At 40.9% G+C, this 20000-nt stretch overlaps 1 protein-coding gene across 1 annotated transcript in view; it reads left to right on the top strand.

Moving 5' to 3' along the window:
- Window positions 1–20000, top strand: part of LOC137871582 (plexin-B2-like) — a 44642-nt gene that overhangs the window by 23958 nt on the left and 684 nt on the right. Inside the window, exons 21-40 of the mRNA XM_068709454.1 lie at window positions 1755–1964; window positions 2063–2146; window positions 2560–2655; window positions 3956–4092; window positions 4192–4292; window positions 5023–5252; window positions 6235–6416; window positions 6604–6670; window positions 7715–7861; window positions 8072–8149; window positions 9332–9410; window positions 9750–9850; window positions 10584–10665; window positions 11121–11272; window positions 11503–11663; window positions 13044–13191; window positions 13501–13565; window positions 13681–13756; window positions 14146–14220; window positions 15000–20000. The exon at window positions 15000–20000 is cut by the window's right edge and continues 684 nt beyond it. Coding sequence (XP_068565555.1) covers window positions 1755–1964; window positions 2063–2146; window positions 2560–2655; window positions 3956–4092; window positions 4192–4292; window positions 5023–5252; window positions 6235–6416; window positions 6604–6670; window positions 7715–7861; window positions 8072–8149; window positions 9332–9410; window positions 9750–9850; window positions 10584–10665; window positions 11121–11272; window positions 11503–11663; window positions 13044–13191; window positions 13501–13565; window positions 13681–13756; window positions 14146–14220; window positions 15000–15104 — 2376 coding nt within the window. The 3' untranslated portion in view covers window positions 15105–20000. The remainder of the gene's footprint in view (window positions 1–1754; window positions 1965–2062; window positions 2147–2559; window positions 2656–3955; window positions 4093–4191; window positions 4293–5022; window positions 5253–6234; window positions 6417–6603; window positions 6671–7714; window positions 7862–8071; window positions 8150–9331; window positions 9411–9749; window positions 9851–10583; window positions 10666–11120; window positions 11273–11502; window positions 11664–13043; window positions 13192–13500; window positions 13566–13680; window positions 13757–14145; window positions 14221–14999) is intronic.

Below are 20000 nucleotides of genomic sequence, written 5' to 3'. Positions count from 1 at the left end.
ATGTTCTTGCAAATAAAACTACAAAGTTAAGTTACCCATAGATGGATGGAAGCTCATTAACAAAATTACTTTTCTGAGCTTGGAAATGAATGAATAATTGTCAAAAATATTAATAATATTCAGTCATTCAGTCTGTTTAAATTTAAGACCAAGAAAAAGACAGTAATATTGTTTCTTGTACTGGTGTGGACTCTTTAGAGATCGATTCTACGACGCAGTCGATCAAACGTCAGAATAGCAGAGGTGGACGACACTGACTAATAAAAGAAGAGTATGGATATCTGATGTCGCTGGATGTCTGCAGTAACACTGACACTTCAGTCAGAAACATGAAAGAGAGACGGAGCTCCTATTTCACCGCTGAATGGCTTTGAGTGACAGAGCCTCTCCGGAAAGATTCCCTGCAGGGGGGAGGAGGTGAAGGCTTCATCAGAAGAAGAAAGAGGGGGAGACACAGTGGGGGGAGAGAGAGAGAGAGAGAGAGAGAGAGAGAGAGAGAGAGAAAGAGACAGAGAGAGGAAATCTGAAGTAAAAGTTACACCTGCATGGAAAATCTGGAATCACTTGACTTCAAGCGTGGAGTGATTCACTGAAGAAACTGTGGACACTTTTCTTTTAACCATCAGAGGAAAATTATATATATACACATACATATATACATATATATATATATATATATATATATATATATACATATATATACATATACATATATATATATATATATATGGCACATATGCATGTTTATGTACATTTTTGAAAAAGATTGTTGTAGCTCAGTTCAATTTGGCAAAAACATGATACGGAAGCCCTGACGGGCAACTTTTGGGGATCCATTTTCTTGTTTTCCCGCCAAAACAAAAAAACAACCAGTAACAAAACGTGATAATCCAGATTAAATATACAATAAAAAATAAAACAAATAATCAGAGTAAATATACAATAAAAAATAAAATAAATAATAATTCAGATTAAATGTACAATAAAATATAAAACAAATAATCAGAGTAAATATACAGTAAAATATAAAACAAATAATCAGAGTAACTATACAATGAAAAATAAAATAAATAATAATCCAGAGTAAATTCATGAAAAGACCAGATAAAAAAAAAATGATGACAAATTATTATTATTATACTGATAAATAAAATAAAAAAATGGTTGTAGCAGTGATTACTGTTCTAAACATTATGGGTAGTGCTGTTCCTTTATTATGGCAGCATATAATAGGTCTTTCTCTTTAATCTGGTAAACATTTGACCCTGTAAATAATCGTTTTATTTATTTTGTTGTTAATAATCTTGTCTATTCTTTACCTTTTACTTGTCAAGCTTTGCTGTCCCTGTTTTAGCTGTTCTGTCTATTTTCCTGGCCTATGTTCACTTTCTTGGCCACTTAAGCTGATTTTCATTGTGATAAACAAGAAACACAATGAAATATAAAGAGATATTCAAACACGATTTTAAAAGGGTAAAGTATAAGATACGACCGAGCTGAAATGAAATAAACTAAATGAATAGAGGAAAGAAAGAGATGTGAATATAAAGTTGAAGCAGACCTCAGGTTCTTTTTAGTTCCCTCTGCATTTAAAGAAACAGCGTTGTGACACATCTGGATTGACTTCTTCTCTCTGTCTCTCTGTCTCTGTCTCTCTCTGTCTGTCTGTCTGTGTGTGTGTGTGTGTGTGTGTGTGTGTGTGTGTGTGTGTGTGTGTGTGTGTGTGTGTGTGTGTGTGTGTGTGTGTGTGTCAGTTTGTCCAGGAGGCTCTGAGTAAGAACGACACCGTCCTCCAGTTCTACTCCCCTCCGGTGAACCGCAGCGTGGACCTCCAGTCGCTCCGGACGGTCGTGCAGCTGGACAACGAGAAGGAGGACCTGAAAGGCTTCGACTACCACCCGGACCCCTCCTTCAACAAGCTGGACAAGAACATCATCACCGAGCCCGGCATCATCATCGTGACGGTGAGGACGGACTACGGTCACGTTTGCCTCTAGCGTGTCGCTCTTTACCTCCGGATCTGTTGAGTTCACGCTCTTTTGTTTTTTCTTACTTTCTTCAGGGTCGAGGTTTCGCCAAAGCCATGACGGCCAAAGAGGCCCAGGCGTTTGTTGGAGACGCCTCCTGTCCCGTTAACTTCCTGCAGGTAAACGCACACTTACACAATAAAAGCATGCAGAGTATGTGAAATGTATTAGTCAGTGTGACACAGCTAAACAACAATAATAGACATGAATACATGGATTTACACTGTAAACATGGAGCCGATATGTCCTGCAACAAAAAAAATAACGTGTTCACGAATAATGGACATTTGTATTAAGTTTAAAAACACGTTTGGAGACTTCAGTTTCTCTGTATTTCATTTTTTTTAGGTGAGAAATGACTTCCTCAGTTGATTCATTAATCCAGACTTGATCTTTTAGGAAAGAAAAGATATGAAACGGGTCTTCCATTTGGGATTTAAACAACAAACTATCTTGATTACTTTGCTATGAAGCTAAAAAGCTAAATGGTGCGTTATCACTACTGAAGTTTTCTTCCTCTCTCTGCGTACAGGATGATAAGTTGATCCTGGAGGCCCCGTCGTCAAAGCCCGGATCCAGATCCAAACGCCAACGCAGAGACACAACCAACGACATGCTGGACCTCGTGGTAACTAGAAATCTCTGTGATCTGTCGAGCTTCATAGAGAGCTGCAGGAATGAGGCTTTTGTTCAGTTTTGTTTGGATGTCTGAAAGAAATTCTGTGTTTAACTTGAGCTGAAGAGATTCTAACGTTCAGTTCTCTGATATAAAACAGGTCAGTGAACGCCCCTCTGGTGGATCTTAAAAAGAGTGTAAATGAGACGACTAAACATCCTCACTAGAACACTATCCTCCTTTAGCTCAGTGGTGGAGACGTGAAGTCATGTGACCTTTATAGACTAACGTGAAGTCACGTGACCGTGGTGGAGTTCCTTCATAGACTAACGTGAAGTCACGTGACCGTGGTGGAGTTCCTTTATAGACTAACGTGAAGTCACGTGACCGTGGTGGAGTTCCTTTATAGACTAACGTGAAGTCACATGACCGTGGTGGAGTTCCTTTATAGACTAACGTGAAGTCACATGACCGTGGTGGAGTTCCTTCATAGACTAACGTGAAGTCATGTGACCGTGGTGGAGTTCCTTTATAGACTAACGTGAAGTCATGTGACCATGGTGGAGTTCCTTTATAGACTAACGTGAAGTCATGTGACCGTGGTGGAGTTCCTTTAGACTAACATGAAGTCATGTGACCGTGGTGGAGTTCCTTTAGACTAACATGAAGTCATGTGACCGTGGTGGAGTTCCTTTATAGACTAACATGAAGTCATGTGACCATGGTGGAGTTCCTTTATAGACTAACGTGAAGTCACGTGACCGTGGTGGAGTTCCTTTATAGACTAACGTGAAGTCATGTGACCGTGGTGGAGTTTCTTCATAGACTAACGTGAAGTCATGTGACCGTGGTGGAGTTCCTTCATAAACTAACGTGAAGTCACGTGACCGTGGTGGAGTTCCTTCATAGACTAACGTGAAGTCATGTGACCGTGGTGGAGTTCCTTCATAGACTAACGTGAAGTCATGTGACCGTGGTGGAGTTCCTTCATAGACTAACGTGAAGTCACGTGACCGTGGTGGAGTTCCTTCATAGACTAACATGAAGTCATGTGACCGTGGTGGAGTTCCTTCATAGACTAACGTGAAGTCATGTGACCGTGGTGGAGTTCTTTTATAGACTAACGTGAAGTCACATGACCGTGGTGGAGTTCCTTTATAGACTAACGTGAAGTCACATGACCGTGGTGGAGTTCCTTTATAGACTAACGTGAAGTCATGTGACCGTGGTGGAGTTCCTTTATAGACTAATGTGAGGTTTCGTTTTAACCTTATTAGAATGAAAGATTCGGGATGCTCTCGTCTCTCTCCAGGTGAAGTTCGGTCACGGCGAGTGGACGGTGGATTCAGTGTACTACGCCAGAAAAGACGACATCCCTCTGGCTACAATCATCCCCGCTGTTATCATACCGATGCTGCTCTTCATCGCCGTGTCCGTCTACTGCTACAGGTCAGAAAACACACACACACACACACACACACACACACACACACACACACATATGTTTGTGTTGATATGTTTAAAATATCTTCCTGTGTGTGTGAACAGGAGGAAGAGTCAACAGGCAGAGCGAGAATACGAGAAGGTGAAACACCAGCTGGAGAATCTGGAGGAAAGCGTTCGAGATCGCTGCAAGAAAGAGTTCACAGGTACAGAACTAAACTCACCTGAAGGCTTATTACAACCCGAGTCTTAGTTTAGATGCTTTTCCCCGTCGGTTCTATCCGTTATGATGACATTGTACTCCAAATACGCACAGTAAGGACATTTAAATCACATTATTTTGGACATCTGTCCCCACCTGAAGGTTTCCGGCGTCCATCAGACGCAGCACAAACTTCCGTCCACCGAGCTGACTTTTTGTTGTTGTCGGCGTCTTGTCACAGGTTAGAACGGCGTTGCCGCTTTGACAGTTTATCTCCATAACGTGAACTCCTGCCAACGCGATTCAGCAGAAAAAAGGGTCTTTTGGCTCAGACATCAGAACAGCTTCCCTCCGGGTCTTCTTGGCGAGCTCGGTGGGCCGTTTTCAGCCGAGAACTTGACGGATCTGTTGTTGAGCTTGAGGGGAAGTCGGCGCAGTCATCGCGTGTCAGATGTTTCCAAAGAGACTCTAAAGGATCGTAGGGGTGTTTTGAAGTGGGGTTGTATGAGGTTCTTCTCCATCGTTTAAGCACCTACAAAATCAGTTCATGTGTATGTTATATTAAGAATATTTTCACCGCTTTACCTTGCTGTCAGACAGATTATATGCTCTCTTCAAAGCCCCCCCCAAAAAACAGTAATTTTACGTAAAAGTATGTGTTTTAAAAGGTTGTTTCGTATTCATACTCTTTCTACAGCCCCAACTCAAAAGTACAAATGATTTCTGATTTTCAGACCTGATGATTGAGATGGAGGACCACACCAGTGACCTGAGCGAGGCCCGGATCCCCTTCCTGGACTACAAAACATACACCGATCGAAACTTCTTTCTGCCCACCAAGGACGGCGCCAATGACACCATGATCACGGGAAAAATACAAATCCCAGAAGCCCGCAAGGCCATCGTGGCTCAGGCGCTCAACCAGTTCTCCAACCTGCTGAACAGCAAAACGTTTCTCATCAATGTGAGTTTGAAGTCCCTCTTTACCCTTCTGTCTTTATTTTTCTCTTTTCCTTGTGTTTGACCTTCAGTCTGTTTCTCTCTGTCAGTCAGCAGTTTCAAACTCCGTCTCAGCAAGTTTCTACCATTTGTTAAAAATGTATTTCTCCTACAAGGTGGTCCCTCTGAGCCAAAACCTTTTTAGAGGTCTTCACTGGTCCAAAACGACAACGCTGTGCTTGGTCCGTTGTAGGTTAAAGAAAGGGATTATTACGGAGAAATTAAAGTGGTAAATTTATGAGAAAAAACTTGGATTTTCTCTGAGATTAAATTTGAAATTTCCAAAAAGAAAACTACAATATATCTGAGATTACCATCTCGATGCGATCGTTTCTTAAATTTGGATCAACTGGATGACCTAATCAAATCATACTTTGCCGTCGGATTTATCAATAAGGAAATATACTTGTGATTTTAACCCAGAATCACCAAATCCTCATCAGCATCTGGACTTTGAAGATTGGGCCTTTTTTAAAAAGAAAACAACACGCTGATTTGAGTTTTTTTGCCGTAAACTTGTGAGGTTTTCCGAAATTTTTCTTTTACCCAAAACAAAAAGAGGTTTTCCTGCCATCACCAAAACTAACTTTCGTTCCACTCTAAAGTCAGACAATGAGTTAGATTAAGTATTGTACCCTACTATCATTTCACTACTACTATTCATGCATTATCTTTACTGTATATTGTGCTTTTGTTTGTTTTTTATTTGTTCTTACGAAACCTTTTTGTTCATTGTCATTATGTGGGTTAATGTGTGTTTGTGTGTCGTATTTAACAGGTTAACAGGAATACTGTGACTGTGCAAGATGTTTATTTATACATTTCCACACTGATACTCAATAAGAGAAAAGAACAAAAGGATAATAACAATCAGTATTATTGTTATTAGCCTTTTCCGCTCATGTTTTTGTAATTCCGCGTCCGTCCCTCGTGTTTTCTTCCCGCAGTTCATCCGCACGTTGGAGAGTCGTCCGGACTTCAACGCCCGAGCTCGCGGTTACTTGGCCTCCCTGCTGACGGTGGCGCTGCACGGCAAACTGGAGTATTACACGGACATCATGAGGACGCTGCTGCTGGAGCTGATGGACGAACACGTGCAGAACAAAAACCCCAAACTCATGCTGCGGAGGTGAGGAGGCACAAAGCCTCGTACGAGCTCAGACGCACGCAGTCTGTGAGAGCCGATCATAGTGAATAACACATTTATTATTCATCACGGCGGGAGCTTTATTTGTTATTTGCTCACGCTGTATTTTTTAATAGGCTTAAAAGGAGAGGAAAAGTCTCCTGATGTGTTGAATCTTTTGTGTTTCTAGGTCAGAGACGGTGGTGGAGAGGATGCTCTGTAATTGGATGTCCATCTGTATCTATCAGTTTCTCAGGGTAACACATTCGTTCACTTATTCTCTGCTTTTACCTTCTTTCACTTCCTTTTGATTTCTCTTCTGTTCCTTCAGCTATAATTGCCTGTGAGAAAGTTCCCCCTCTGTTTCTCTCTTCTGTTGAGATCTGTTCACAGTGAACCTGTAGTTTATACTCTCTGAGTTCGTACTGACAGCAGCAGCTGAATGTTCTTCTGCGTTTCCATATTTCAACATTCTCAGAACAAAGACTGTTCAAAATGTGACATGTTTTTATGTTGTGATGAGGATCAGCTGGTGAATGTCGAATGAGTTTAGGGTTCAAATCCTCCTAAACAACATTGAGACCATCAGTATATCACTTTATGGAGACAGAACACTGCCCTCACTTTCCTGGTTTTTGTTTGAATAACTTAAGAGAAAGGATTTACTGCTTTCTATAAATGTATTTAAGGTACTTTTGTACACTTTAAGGTACAAGGTACACTTGCAGGTTGATTGATTAACTGGAGCGTTTGATTCGTTGCACCACGGTGCATTGAGTTCAAGTTCTTTGTTGTCATATGCACAACAAACTAAATGAAGAAAGTTGGTTAGATATCTGGCTCCTTCCAACAAACTAAATGTCTAAAAACAGTCACGCAAGTAAAATTAAATTCAGATCTAATAGTAATTCAAATTATACAAAATATATATATATATATATATATATATATATATACTTTTCATACAATAATGCAACACAAAGTACTTTAAAATACAGGGAAATAAACATAAAAGAGGATAAAAATCCATAATTAACGGAAAAGTAGATGGAAAATAAAACCCACTGATAATAATAATATTAAAATCACTACCTATATTTGCAGCATGCACATCAATAAACACTACAGCAGTGATGTAAAAAGGTTGTGCAATAATGTATATAAGTGATAGGTTGCACAGGTTGCAGACAGGTAAGTACATAAATATATTTATACTGTGTGTGTGTGTGTGTGTGTGTGTGTGTGTGTGTGTGTGTGTGTGTGTGTGTGTGTGTGTGTGTGTGTGTGTGTGTGTGTTTTAGGACACGGCAGGAGAACCTTTATACAAACTGTTCAAGGCCTTGAAGCACCAGGTGGAGAAAGGACCGGTGGACGCCATGATGAAGAAAGCCAAATACACACTGAACGACACGGGGCTGCTGGGGGACGACGTCGAGTACTCTGTCCTGGTTAGTACTCCGGACCGGTGGCGTTCCACTTAAATTCACAAAAGTACTTCTATTTTTGCTCACTGTAGTAAACAAGCGTTCAGGTCAGAGTTTGACAGGTGTGTGTGTGTGTGTGTGTGTGTGTGTGTGTGTGTGTGTGTGTGTGTGTGTGTGTGTGTGTGTGTGTGTGTGTGTGTGTGTGTGTGTGTGTGTGTGTGTGTGATATGTCAGACCCTGCAGGTGTTGGTGCACGGGGAGGGACCAGATGTGACTCCAGTGAAGGTGTTGAACTGCGACACCATCACCCAGGTGGGTTTGTTTGCAGAGCTTCTTCTCCGGGCGTCAGGGACCAAATGTTTGATCATATTCAGTCCGTGTTGGTCACATTTTATATGCAGTAAAAGTCAGGCCACTGACAACATTACCTGAGCTTAAAACTATGGACATGTTTGTTGTGTATTTCTAGTTGACTTTGTCAAATTAAATACAATATGTTATGATAAAATGCAATACGATACGTATATGACACAATTCAACACAACACGATACAATATGATGGTTTATACATTACAGTATATCTTACGTGACGTTGCGTTACGTTAATGTGTTGTGCTACGATATCATACGTTACGATGCGATGTGATCCATTATGAAATGATACGTTACGATCCGATACGTTACGATACGTTACGATACGTTACGAAACGTTACGATACGATGTGATCCATTATGATACAATACGTTACGATCCGATACGTTACGATCCGTTAGATTACGTTACGATACGTTGCGATACGTTGCGATACGTTACGATACGTTACGATACGTTACGATACGTTATGATATGTTACAATACGTTACGATACGATGTTACGATACGATATGATGCGTTACGATGCGCTGCGTTACGTTACGTTACGTTACGTTGCGTTGCGATATGTTACGATACGATATGATGCGTAACGATGCGTTACGATACGATGTGATACGATGCGTTACGATACGGTTCGTTACGATACGGTTCGTTACGATACGGTTCGTTACGATACGGTTCGTTACGATACGGTTTGTTACGATACGATGCGTTACGATACGATGCGTTACGATACGATGCGTTACGATACGTTACGATGTGTTACGATGTGTTACGATGTGTTACGATGTGTTACGATGCGGTGCGATGCGTTACGATGTGTTACGATGCGTTACGATACGTTACGATATGATACGTTACGATATGTTACAATACTCTGTGATGCACTATGATTCAATATGACACGTTATAACTTTATGTGTTTACACTGAAATACAAATATATGTCATTTGGTAAAAACCTTCACACCAGATACTTTTAGATTGTTATTACCAGACAGAAAATAGCTAGTTAGGATGTGAGTGCAAGGTAACGGTTGTGTCGTCAGTCTTCTGTGATATTTCTCTGCTGTATTTTGTATGTTTTGGCAGTTAAATTCTTTACTTTCTGCCCTGCAGGTGAAGGAGAAGATCATCGATCAGGTGTACAGGAACCTGCCGTACTCCCAGAGACCCGAGGTGGAGAGCGTTGCTTTGGGTGAGGAGACACAGACACAAAATGAAACGGCTATTATATTCACATTTATACAAATAAATCATTTTGCTGTCACAAACCTGGAGTTTGTCACCTCCTGCATGCTTGTAGTGGAACTGCAGGGTTAAAGTAAAACAATTAAATATATTTCAAAACAGAGACAGAGAACGTTAATTAACAGCAGCCAAATCATAAACAATCATAGTTTTATATATAACCTTTATTTAAACTTGCTGTGATGAAGATCTCTTCTGCAAGAGAGACCCGAGTCCAGCAGAGAGACTTCATGCATACTTTAATATGAAAACCACTTTTCAAGTTCCTTTTCTGATCCGTCCTCAGAGTGGCGTCCCGGCTCCACGGGTCAGATCCTGTCCGACCTCGACCTCACCTCCCAGAAAGAGGGACGCTGGAAGAGGCTCAACACGCTGGCTCATTACAACGTGAGTTCACCGTACGCTTTCATGCACAGTACTCAAGTCGATCGATCGATTCATAGCCGACTAGTTTGGTGAGTAATTCATTGCTTTAGATGTTTTTCAAGCAGCCAAAACTGATCCACTTTGAGGCTTTTCTTTGTCATATGTGATGTCAAACTGAATTTCTTTGTATTCTTCTGAATTTTTCTCTGATATTAGCATAAAAAAACCACCTTATTATTAATTATTACAACAAATAAACAGCTTTACCTGAAGTTTGCTTCCACTCACCTGCAGTTCCCTCTGTAGCTCTGCAGTCCAGGATCTTTCTTTGTGTCTCTGCATGTAAACGGTGGGAGCTTCTGGTCGGCCATGCTTGCTTTGGTACAAAAACACGCAGCAGGATTCTTGCAAGATTTTGCAGGTTTATTTACCTCCAGAGCTCCTGTTGTTTGTGTATTTACTCAGAAATCAAAGACTTTCTAAAAAATCTGTGCAAGTCGCTGGAAACGATCTTTATATGTGTGTTTGTTCAGGTTTGTCAGATTGAAGTTCATGTTGTTTTGCCTCCGTGTGTTTTTATTTTCTGCACTGAAACGACGAGCAGAGAAATGTGGAGCCAACAGCTTCCCCCTCTGACCTTTAAGGAGAAGCGTTTCAGAGATGACGTGCAGCTTAAGAACTGAGCGCCTTGTTCACAGACGGTGAATCACGATTCATTCATATTTTCTTTTCCCGATGGCTTCCTGTCTTCCAGGTTCGAGATAACGCCACGCTGGTTCTGTCCAGAGTTCTGCACTCGCAGTCTTTCCACCAGCACCAAGACAGCTACGAAGAGAGTACGTGCACACACACACACACACACACACACACACACACACACACACACACACACACACACACACACACAGTGCACTACATTCTTTAAAAATCACCAGAATGCAGGAAGCAAAGAATGTATTCTTAATAACAAACAGAAAACAGAGTCCTTCCTTTAACAGTCTTCTCTCCTTCTTTTTACCCGTTTATGTGACTAAATGTCTCTCTCTCTCCATCTCTCTCTCTCTCTGTCTGTCTCTCTTTCTCTGTCTCTCTCTCTCTCTCTGTCTCTCTCTCTGTCTCTCTATCTCTGTCTCTATCTCTGCCTCTCTCTCTGTCTCTATCTCTCTCTCTGTCTCTATCTCTGTCTCTCTCTCTCTCTCTCTCTCTCTCTCTGTCTCTGTCTCCCTCCCTCCCTCTCTCTCTCTCTCTCTCTCTCTCTCTCTCTGTCTCCCCCTCTCTCTCTCCCTCACAGAAAACGCCCTGCTGGAGGATGACAACACGTTCCACCTGGTGCGTCCGGCTGATGAGATGGACGATGGGAAGTCAAAGAGAGGCAGCATGAAGGACAAAGCGATGACCAAAGCCATCACAGAGATCTACCTGACCCGGCTGCTGTCTGTCAAGGTGAGTCCACACACTGAAGTACATTCACCTCAACACTGGGGTACATAAGTACAACACTGGGGTACTTCAGTTTATTGAATTACAGGTGCAAAATGTAAGGTACACACCCATTGTATTCACATATACATACAGACATGTAGTAAAACATTTAAGAAATAAACTTTACTTTTGTGTTGACGCTAAACATTATATAATATACGTGTGTGTGTGTGTGTGTGTGTGTGTTACAGGGCACTCTGCAGCAGTTTGTGGACGACTTCTTCCGCAGTGTTTTGGGTTCGAGCTCCGTCGTCCCGCCGGCCGTCAAATACTTCTTCGACTTCCTGGACGAACAGGCGCTGAGACACGACAACGTGGACGAGGAGACGCTGCACATCTGGAAGACTAACAGGTACGCATGTATATATATGTATGTATATACTGTATATACATACATATATATACATATACATGCAAAATATAAGTGGGAGACGTCATTCAAACTCATGATGTCAGGAAACTGGTTGATTTGTGAGGCTTTGAAGTGAATCTGTGTGTGTGTGTGTGTGTGTGTGTGTGTGTGTGTGTGTGTGTGTGTGTGTGTGTGTGTGTGTGTGTGTGTGTGTGTGTGTGTGTGTGTGTGTGTGTCTTTTATCAGAAGAGGAAATAGAGACAGAAAAGGCTTTTTATTTATTTTTTATTCCCTAAAACTCAAACTGCTTTCACACTGGCCTTGAGCTCGGCCTGTCAATCATCTCACACACACACACACACACACACACACACACACACACACACACACAGACGCTGGACGATGAAATATTCATCAGTCGTGCTGCATTATTGACGAGGGTTACGGTCTGTGGAGGAAGAGATGAAATGATGAAGGGAGGAGGAGAAGGGAAAGGAAACAAGTGTGTCAGCAGGTCCTTAAAATAAGGTCCAGGATTCACCGTCTCCCCTCGTTACTGTCGCTACACCGACTTTAGGATTCATGCAGATCTACTGGCAGACATGGAGTAAGTGGAGCTCAGTTTCTAATGTTAAAAGAAGATCAAGTTCAATCAATAAATGAAAACTTTATTGGTCCCTGTTATAAATAAATACTAGTAAACAGACCAATAAATACACAGTAGAACTACTCGCTCAATTAAAAAGAGATAAAGTGAAACTTCTCCTGACGATGTCAGAGGGTTATAGTCTCCCCGATGACAGAAACTAAAACGCTTGATTTAAAGGACGGATTCTTCGTCTTCTTCAACGGCTTGTTGTAAAGATTCCCTCAGCAGACAGGTTTGTGTGTTGACCTCGACAGATTGATGCCAGCAGACTCAATAAAAGGTGGATGAATCCGTGACATCAGGTCCCTGCTGGCTCTTCTCACTCGTTCACCGTGTCCTCACGTGTCCTCACATGTTCTCTCGTGTCCTTACGTGTCCTCTCGTGTCCTTACGTGTCCTCTCGTGTCCTCTCGTACGCTTCACAAAGACGTTTAGGACTCCAGTGTTTCTGCATTCTACCAGTCAATCACTGACTTTTTAGGATGAGAAACACTTTGGTTCCTCCTCCTGAAAGTACACATTTGAGGTACTTTACTTGAGTAGTTCTATTTGAGGCTACTTTATACTTAAACTCCCCCACATTTCCGAAGGAATGCTACTTTTGAAGTACCTTTACCTTTAGGTCCTAGTTAAAGACACGTTGTATAAGTGTGCTCTACCTCTTAAAACCTGTTTCATATATTCTCTCTGTCTCTGTCTCTGTCTCTGTCTGTCTCTGTCTCTGTCGTCAGCTTGCCCCTGAGGTTCTGGGTGAACATCCTGAGGAACCCTCACTTCATCTTCGACGTCCACGTGACGGAGGTGGTGGACGCGTCGCTGCACGTCATCTCTCAGACCTTCATGGACGCCTGCACCAAGACGGAGCACAAACTCAGCAGAGTGAGTCCGCTGGCATTAAGATCACACGACCGGATTCCTTTCTGCAGCGCAGATGTTAGCATGATAGCATAGAGTATATATCCATCCATCTGTAGTAACACATCACTATCACTGGATTCATCATGCGAGGAGGAGGAGGGCCGGTGGAAAGGGTGTGCAGCAGGAGAGAGAACTAAAACCCTTCATCACAACGTAACCCTGGACTGTTGAGGCTTCACAGACGTCTTCACTCCAACGAGTCCCAATGATTGTGAGAAGCTTTGAGAAGGACCGAAGATCTTTAACCCTTTCCTGTTCCTCTCTCTGCAGGAGTCTCCCAGCAACAAGCTGCTCTATGCAAAAGAGATTTCCACCTACAAGAAGATGGTGGACGAGTGAGTTTGAACATTTCATTTATTTCATATTTCACCAGCTGCAAAAACGTAGATTAAAATGTATTAAAGCGTGTGTGTGTGTGTGTGTGTGTGTGTGTGTGTGTGTTCTCTTCAGTTACTACAAAGGCATCAGACAGATGGTCCCCGTCAGTGACCAGGACATGAACACACACCTTGCTGAGGTGTCCAGGGTATGAGAATGTAACTAATACACTTTCTCTGGTACTGTACTTAAGTACACATTTGAGGTACTTGTACTTTACTTGAGTAGTTCTATTTGTATAAGTGTGCTCTCTCTTGAAACCTATTTAATATATTCACTTAACTTCATATTACTTTAGTTTACTTTTTCCCTTTTTATATTTGATCAAATGATAGTAGGAAATTGAAAAATGGTTTAAATAGTTAAATTAATAGTTACAACAATAACTAACAGCCAGAACAGAGGGAGTGTTTGCTTCCTCCCACTGCCACATGAACATAACCCTGACAGCAATGCATTTTGCTTCACATTTATTTGTCAGACGCTTCAGATGGTTGTTAACGGTTTGAATCTGAAGCCTTTGTTTCCACTTTGCAGCAACACACAGACAAGCTGAACACCCAGTTGGCCTTACATCAGCTGTACCAGTACGCCAGCAAGTACTACGACGTGGTGAGAACCGTGACCGTGTTCACTTTACTGTCTGCTTCTGCTTCTGCTGATGAGTTCATGAGATGGAAGAGAAACGCCACATTCACAGACAGTTCACTTTAAGTTATACCAATGTAATTCTGTCACTTTTGCTGTTATGTTGGACTGATATCTGAGTTTTTTACGTAATGACATCTTGCCAAGTTCAACCTCCAATGTGATAAAATCGCATGCATGAGCTAACTTCAACTCACACTCATGAGACAATTTGTCTGACTTCAGATGAGATTTTAGAGGAAATGGTGCATAGTTACAAAATCATCTCACCTCAGGTTGATAGCAGACCACCTCAAGGTGTCACTCAGAGAGAACCAGGACATTCTGATGTAGCATTTCAAAATAAAAGCCCTTCAAAATCTCATGTATGAGAGAGAGAGAGAGACATAAAGGGAGAGACAGACAGACAGAGAGACAGAGAGAGAGAGAGAGAGAGAGAGAGAGAGAGAGAGAGAGAGAGAGAGAGAGAGAGAGAGAGAGACGGACGGACGGACGGACGGACGGACGGACGGAGGGAGAGATGGAGAGAGAGAGAGAGACAGACAGACAGACAGACGGAGGGAGAGACAGAGAGGGAGGGAGGGAGAGAGAGAGAGACAGACAGACAGAGAGAGAGAGAGACACAGACAGACAGACAGACAGAGAGAGAGAGAGAGAGCTTCGGTCTAACTTTGTCATTTTGAAGTTAAAAAACGTCCCAAAAGAAATGTACATTTTAAACTTTGTGCCTTCGCCTCGTGCAGATCATCCAGTCGCTGGACGAGGACCCAGCAGCCCAGAATAAACAGCTCACCCTCCGCCTCCAACAGATCGCCGCCGCCCTGGAGAACAAGGTCACCGACCTCTGACCCCTGACCTCACGGAGGGGTCAGGGGGAGGAGCCAGCGGCTACTAAAACACAGAATGTGGTTTTCTATTTAAGGACTCGATAGGAAGACGAGCTTGCGGACTCTACCGAATGTTTGACCGTGTAAGGACTGAAGTGGGAGGGGCTAGTGGATCTACAGGAAGCTGTTGACCATATAAGGACTGAAAGGAGGGAGGAGTTATGGGACTCCAGGATGGGTGAGGAATGGTGAATTTTGGACAAATGAAGTGTTAAAATATGTGGTGGAAACAGACGCGCTGATACCTGCTACAGTTGTACGGCGTACGTCCACTTGGCATCCCAAAACAAATACCAAGGAGGGATGCAAAATGGCGACCGTAGCGTGGATGCAGATGGGAGCTTTGTGAAATGGAAGGGTTGTTTTTTGAACGGCAACTGAGGCGTTTGATACGTGTGATCCTCAGACGTAGATGTCTCTGTGATTGGCTTCTCTACGCCACAAATTAGAATTTTACCTGAAGAAGAAAAAAAGTGCCACACAAGGAAAGAAGATTTTTGGGATAATTGAAGAATGTAAGTAAAGTAATGAGACATTACCAAATATTTGTTTCTTTTTTGCTACTCAGCCCTTTTTGGAAGTTTGGATTGGAGGTGAAGCTGCTCCTGGACCATTTGTGACCACTTTTTACTTCACATGTTCCAGCGAAGCCTATGAACTGTTGATGTGAGGTGATACTTTAAATGGCCAACAGGAGAATCTGTAAACGCTTGGATGAACTTTCTGTTACCTTCAAGCAAGCTCAAATAAAAAATAATCGACCAATGAAAACCAACTACGGTACACACCACTGGCCAATCAGGGGTCTTGGGTTGTCTTCATGGCCCGGTTGAGGAGAGTGAATTCAGGGTACGACATCCAAAAATCAAACCACAGCGTTTTAACTTTTCTTACATCATGGCCAAAAGTAGTTTTTTCATATCCGATGATGTGTTTCTATGCTGATGACACTGTGCTGGTGACTCAAATCCCAGCAGAATAATTTCATTCTGTTGAGTTTCTTTAGTATTATTCTTTGTATGCAATCTTTAAAGGGATGGTTCGGATTCTTTGAAATGGTAGTCTGAGGTACTTTTCCATAGTTGGTGTATTATCTACAGTATTTTAGCCACCAAGAAAATCTAGTTTTGCGCTATATTTACAATACTTTCCGTCACACAGCCCTGTCCAGCTGGGAACTGAAGACATTATCTATGCTCTCTTCAAAGCCACCAGACTCCATTGGTCTAGCGATCGGTTAGTTTGTTGGTGTTGTTGTGCGACTTTGGGGTCTTAAAGACTATGGATACCTCATACAAGCCCACTCCAAAACATCCCTTTAAGCAGAGGCTTTGCATTTCCATATACAACATGAACATTATCTTTTTAATGGACATACAATGCCACTTATTGCTTTTGTTTTGTAAAGTGTTCATCAGGGTGGTCCATAGCGTCATATCTTGTGCGTAGGTGTGTGTTGCCACTTTATTGCTGAGGACCGGCTTGTTTCTACTTTGTGAAAAATCATGACTGCCTAATCATGTGGTCTAAACAGCCAAACACTTTTATTGTTGAGTGTGATTTATTTTTATAATCTGTTTAATTTCACTTCTTTTGCAATACTTTCTTCATATACAATGCTGCATTTTTCTTTTCTGCATGCATAAGAGGAACTGACTTGAGTGTCTTCTAAAGACAGGGTGTCCTTAGGTCCTTCAGAAAGACTTCAAATAGATCTAAAATGAAGGTGGTAAATGTGTTAAATCCAGTTATGGGAGGTCTTCTTCCTCCACCATGCATTGCCAGTGTTCTTAGAGCTGCAAGATCACTAAAAACATGCAACCAAGACACAGTTTGACTTCAGTTTAGTGATTTCACCAGAGGCGGTGCTGCTTCACTGGTAGTCGAAGGTACGAACATTTCAAACACACGGTCACAACAGTGACTCCACATTGTTCTGTGGAAGATTTAAGATGCATAAAACAAATCAAACAAGGAGATAAGGTGAAATACACATGCATTGCTATATAATATATGCATTTATTTAGTAATCAATTAAAAACTTACATTAAAAGAACAATAATTATGCTTTTTGCCTTTATTAACTGAATTGTTTTTCTTTTAACATAAATGTTCTATCTAAAATCAACTCACATAAAGACTAATAACGATTCACTAATTTCACTTTTTTGTGTTGAGATTGAACTTTAATGTTAAAAAATGTTTGTTTTATTGTTCTGTTTAATGAAAATTCATGTCTCAATGAAAAACAATTCAGTTTTTAACATAAAAAGGAAATGCATGTTAAAATGATTATTGTATTTAATTCCATTTTTTGGCACTAAGGCATTTTAAATCTTCCATACAATCCTACACACTGCTGCCTCGTTTCCAGGCTTCCTTTCATTCTACGGAGACACGACACGTACATTTGTGCAAATAATTGTGACACAGCACCTGCAAAGACTTTCATGTGCCTCCTGATGATTGCCTCCTTCTTTGTCTGCACATTAAATGTTTCATAATGTTCATGATGAGGTTTTGTTTAATCAGAAACATGCGGGCTTAGTTTTCTTTCTGTCTTGCAGAAACCTGCACAAAAAACTCTCAAACTGCATCGGTGTCGCAAAGCGTACGTAGTCAATATTTTTGGGGGAATTTTTCTTTAAATATCCAAAGCAGAGTAAGGAAAAATATGCATTCTGTCAACTGAAATATGGGAGAAGATGTAACCATATAATCTTGGACCAAGTTATCATCACATCTGCAACAATCTTTGGGTTTAAGTGCCGATTAAGTCGCTAAAGTACAAATTAAGTCATTTATCGTCTCCTTTTGCTCCACATTAATCATCGTCACCATAAAATCATTATGTATCTGCGTTATTCTTTGCTTTCTGAGCCCAGACGACGTGCTTTATGTAGTGCTTGAGTTCAAATCAAAGATTGAACATGCAGTTTGTAAGTTGGAGGATGAACCCCCGCGGCCTTCTGGGAGAAAAGGACTTTTATTTTGTCTTTTTGGGCGTTTTTTTCAGTGAAATTGATTATTTACAAACTGCATCTTTAAATTCTGAAGCAATACAACCTTAAGGCTGGTGCTGAATTTTTGTATTCACGGCTCAACTGCTTTGCGAGCTGACCAGAGTTTGGCACCACATGACTTCCCGATACAAAGACTGAAATAAACACGTCTTTCTAGCTTTCTTCAGGGCTTTTCTCTCCTAGAGATTAGTTTCTGAAAGCCACTTTGGTGCCAAATAACTTCAAGAAACTTGGGTTGTTGAAGTGTGCCTAATTTCCACTTGTCATTTGAGTTGTATGTTTGATGAGTGTAGCCAGAAATAAGGGGGACAAACAATTGTGCATTAGATAATATGGTGGTACTATTCTACAAACAAAGAAAAGTTGAAATGTGAAACTTTTCGCTAAATGTCTCCAGATTTTCAAACCAAAGTGCCACATTTGCTTTTGATGTTTAGCTTTTTAATTATTCTAATATAGGAGCTCACTCTACAAATTAATTTAATTGTTAAATATGAAACATCTGATTCAAAATGTCTCTAACTCTATTCCTCCACCAACGCTAACTTCTTTCCGCCTTCTTTTTGCCACCAGCGAGTGCCTTAAAGACCGGAACTGAAAGTAGATTTGGAAGTGAAATCCTAAAATAAAAGGTGTCTGTAGGCACATGTACGTTTATAGAAGGTTTACTGGATGTTAACTGGAAGATCACAACAGAACACAGGAGCTGTTAGAACGTTTGTTAGAGAAGGTAAAGTTGGTACGGTCCCATTTTTAAAGCTTATAGAACTAATTTAAACATATCGTCGCTATTATCAATTGTGTTCAGGAATTTCATTCCCAAAACCCACTAGTTTTAATTATAACTTGAAACATTCAGTAAGATAAATCCCCAAAACTCTGTTGCACCAACTGTTTGTAAGTTGAAATATGAGCTATTTCTATCATTAAGTGGAGTTATAAACCACAAAACTCACTAAAAATGTATTTCCCATAAGCAACACAACATACCTCAATTTAGTAAATAATACCTGATAGGTTAGCATATTTGGATATTTCCCGCTCATTCTGAATACTGTTCTGAAACAGATTAATTAATGTCTGCGGACATATATATTAAAAAAAATACTTAGTTATGCTAGCTTGCAATGCTACGACTTCCTGTAGAGTTGAAGTGCTAGCTAACCTCTGTGCTAGCTTCTATGATTTCATCATTCTGCAACCAATACTTGTTTTGACGGTGTTTCTAAAAAAGATAAAGTGTTTATGAAACTTATTCTCTGTCCATTTTCATCAACAATCTTTAAAATTCAGAGCTGGAGTCGGAATGTGGTTAGCCTAGCTTAGCATAAAGACTGGAAGCAAAGGGGAAAACAGCTAACTAGTTAGCTTAACTGTTAGCTTTTATGTTATTTAGCCTACTTAATGCACAGAACTCTGATGGTTGTTAGCATGTTGTAAACATATTGCTAGCTTCCATTAGGCCTAAGCAAACAGTTGGCTTCCATAGTTGTTGAATGCTAACAGATTATCTTCATCTTTTATTTTAGTTTCATAATTTGTACAATCTATTCCAGTAATTACAGGAACATGTGAGCTTTTCAAGCAACAAGTATTTGAGTTACAGATGTTAGTGGAACAGAGGCTAGGCTTTAGTTACTCAATAGCAGTACATAAAACACTGAATGGTGGATTTTTTCGGTCTTGCTTTGCAATAATTCATGTTGCCATGTCATTTCATGCAGATGAGCAATTAAAACAAATTCTACACACTGCACCTTTAAATAACACTTTAAAACAGACGCAAAAGAAAATATGACCCGATGCTTTTCCTTTTGGTGAGACATTTTAAAAC

Source organism: Cebidichthys violaceus, unplaced genomic scaffold (assembly GCF_023349555.1).
Source record: "Cebidichthys violaceus isolate CVI_PGR_0920_01 unplaced genomic scaffold, fCebVio1.0.p SCAF_149, whole genome shotgun sequence".
In the NCBI taxonomy this organism is placed as follows: Eukaryota; Metazoa; Chordata; class Actinopteri; order Perciformes; family Stichaeidae; genus Cebidichthys; species Cebidichthys violaceus.
The sequence above is the reverse complement of the archived record's forward strand: the minus strand, read 5'-3'. Positions and strand labels throughout refer to the sequence as shown.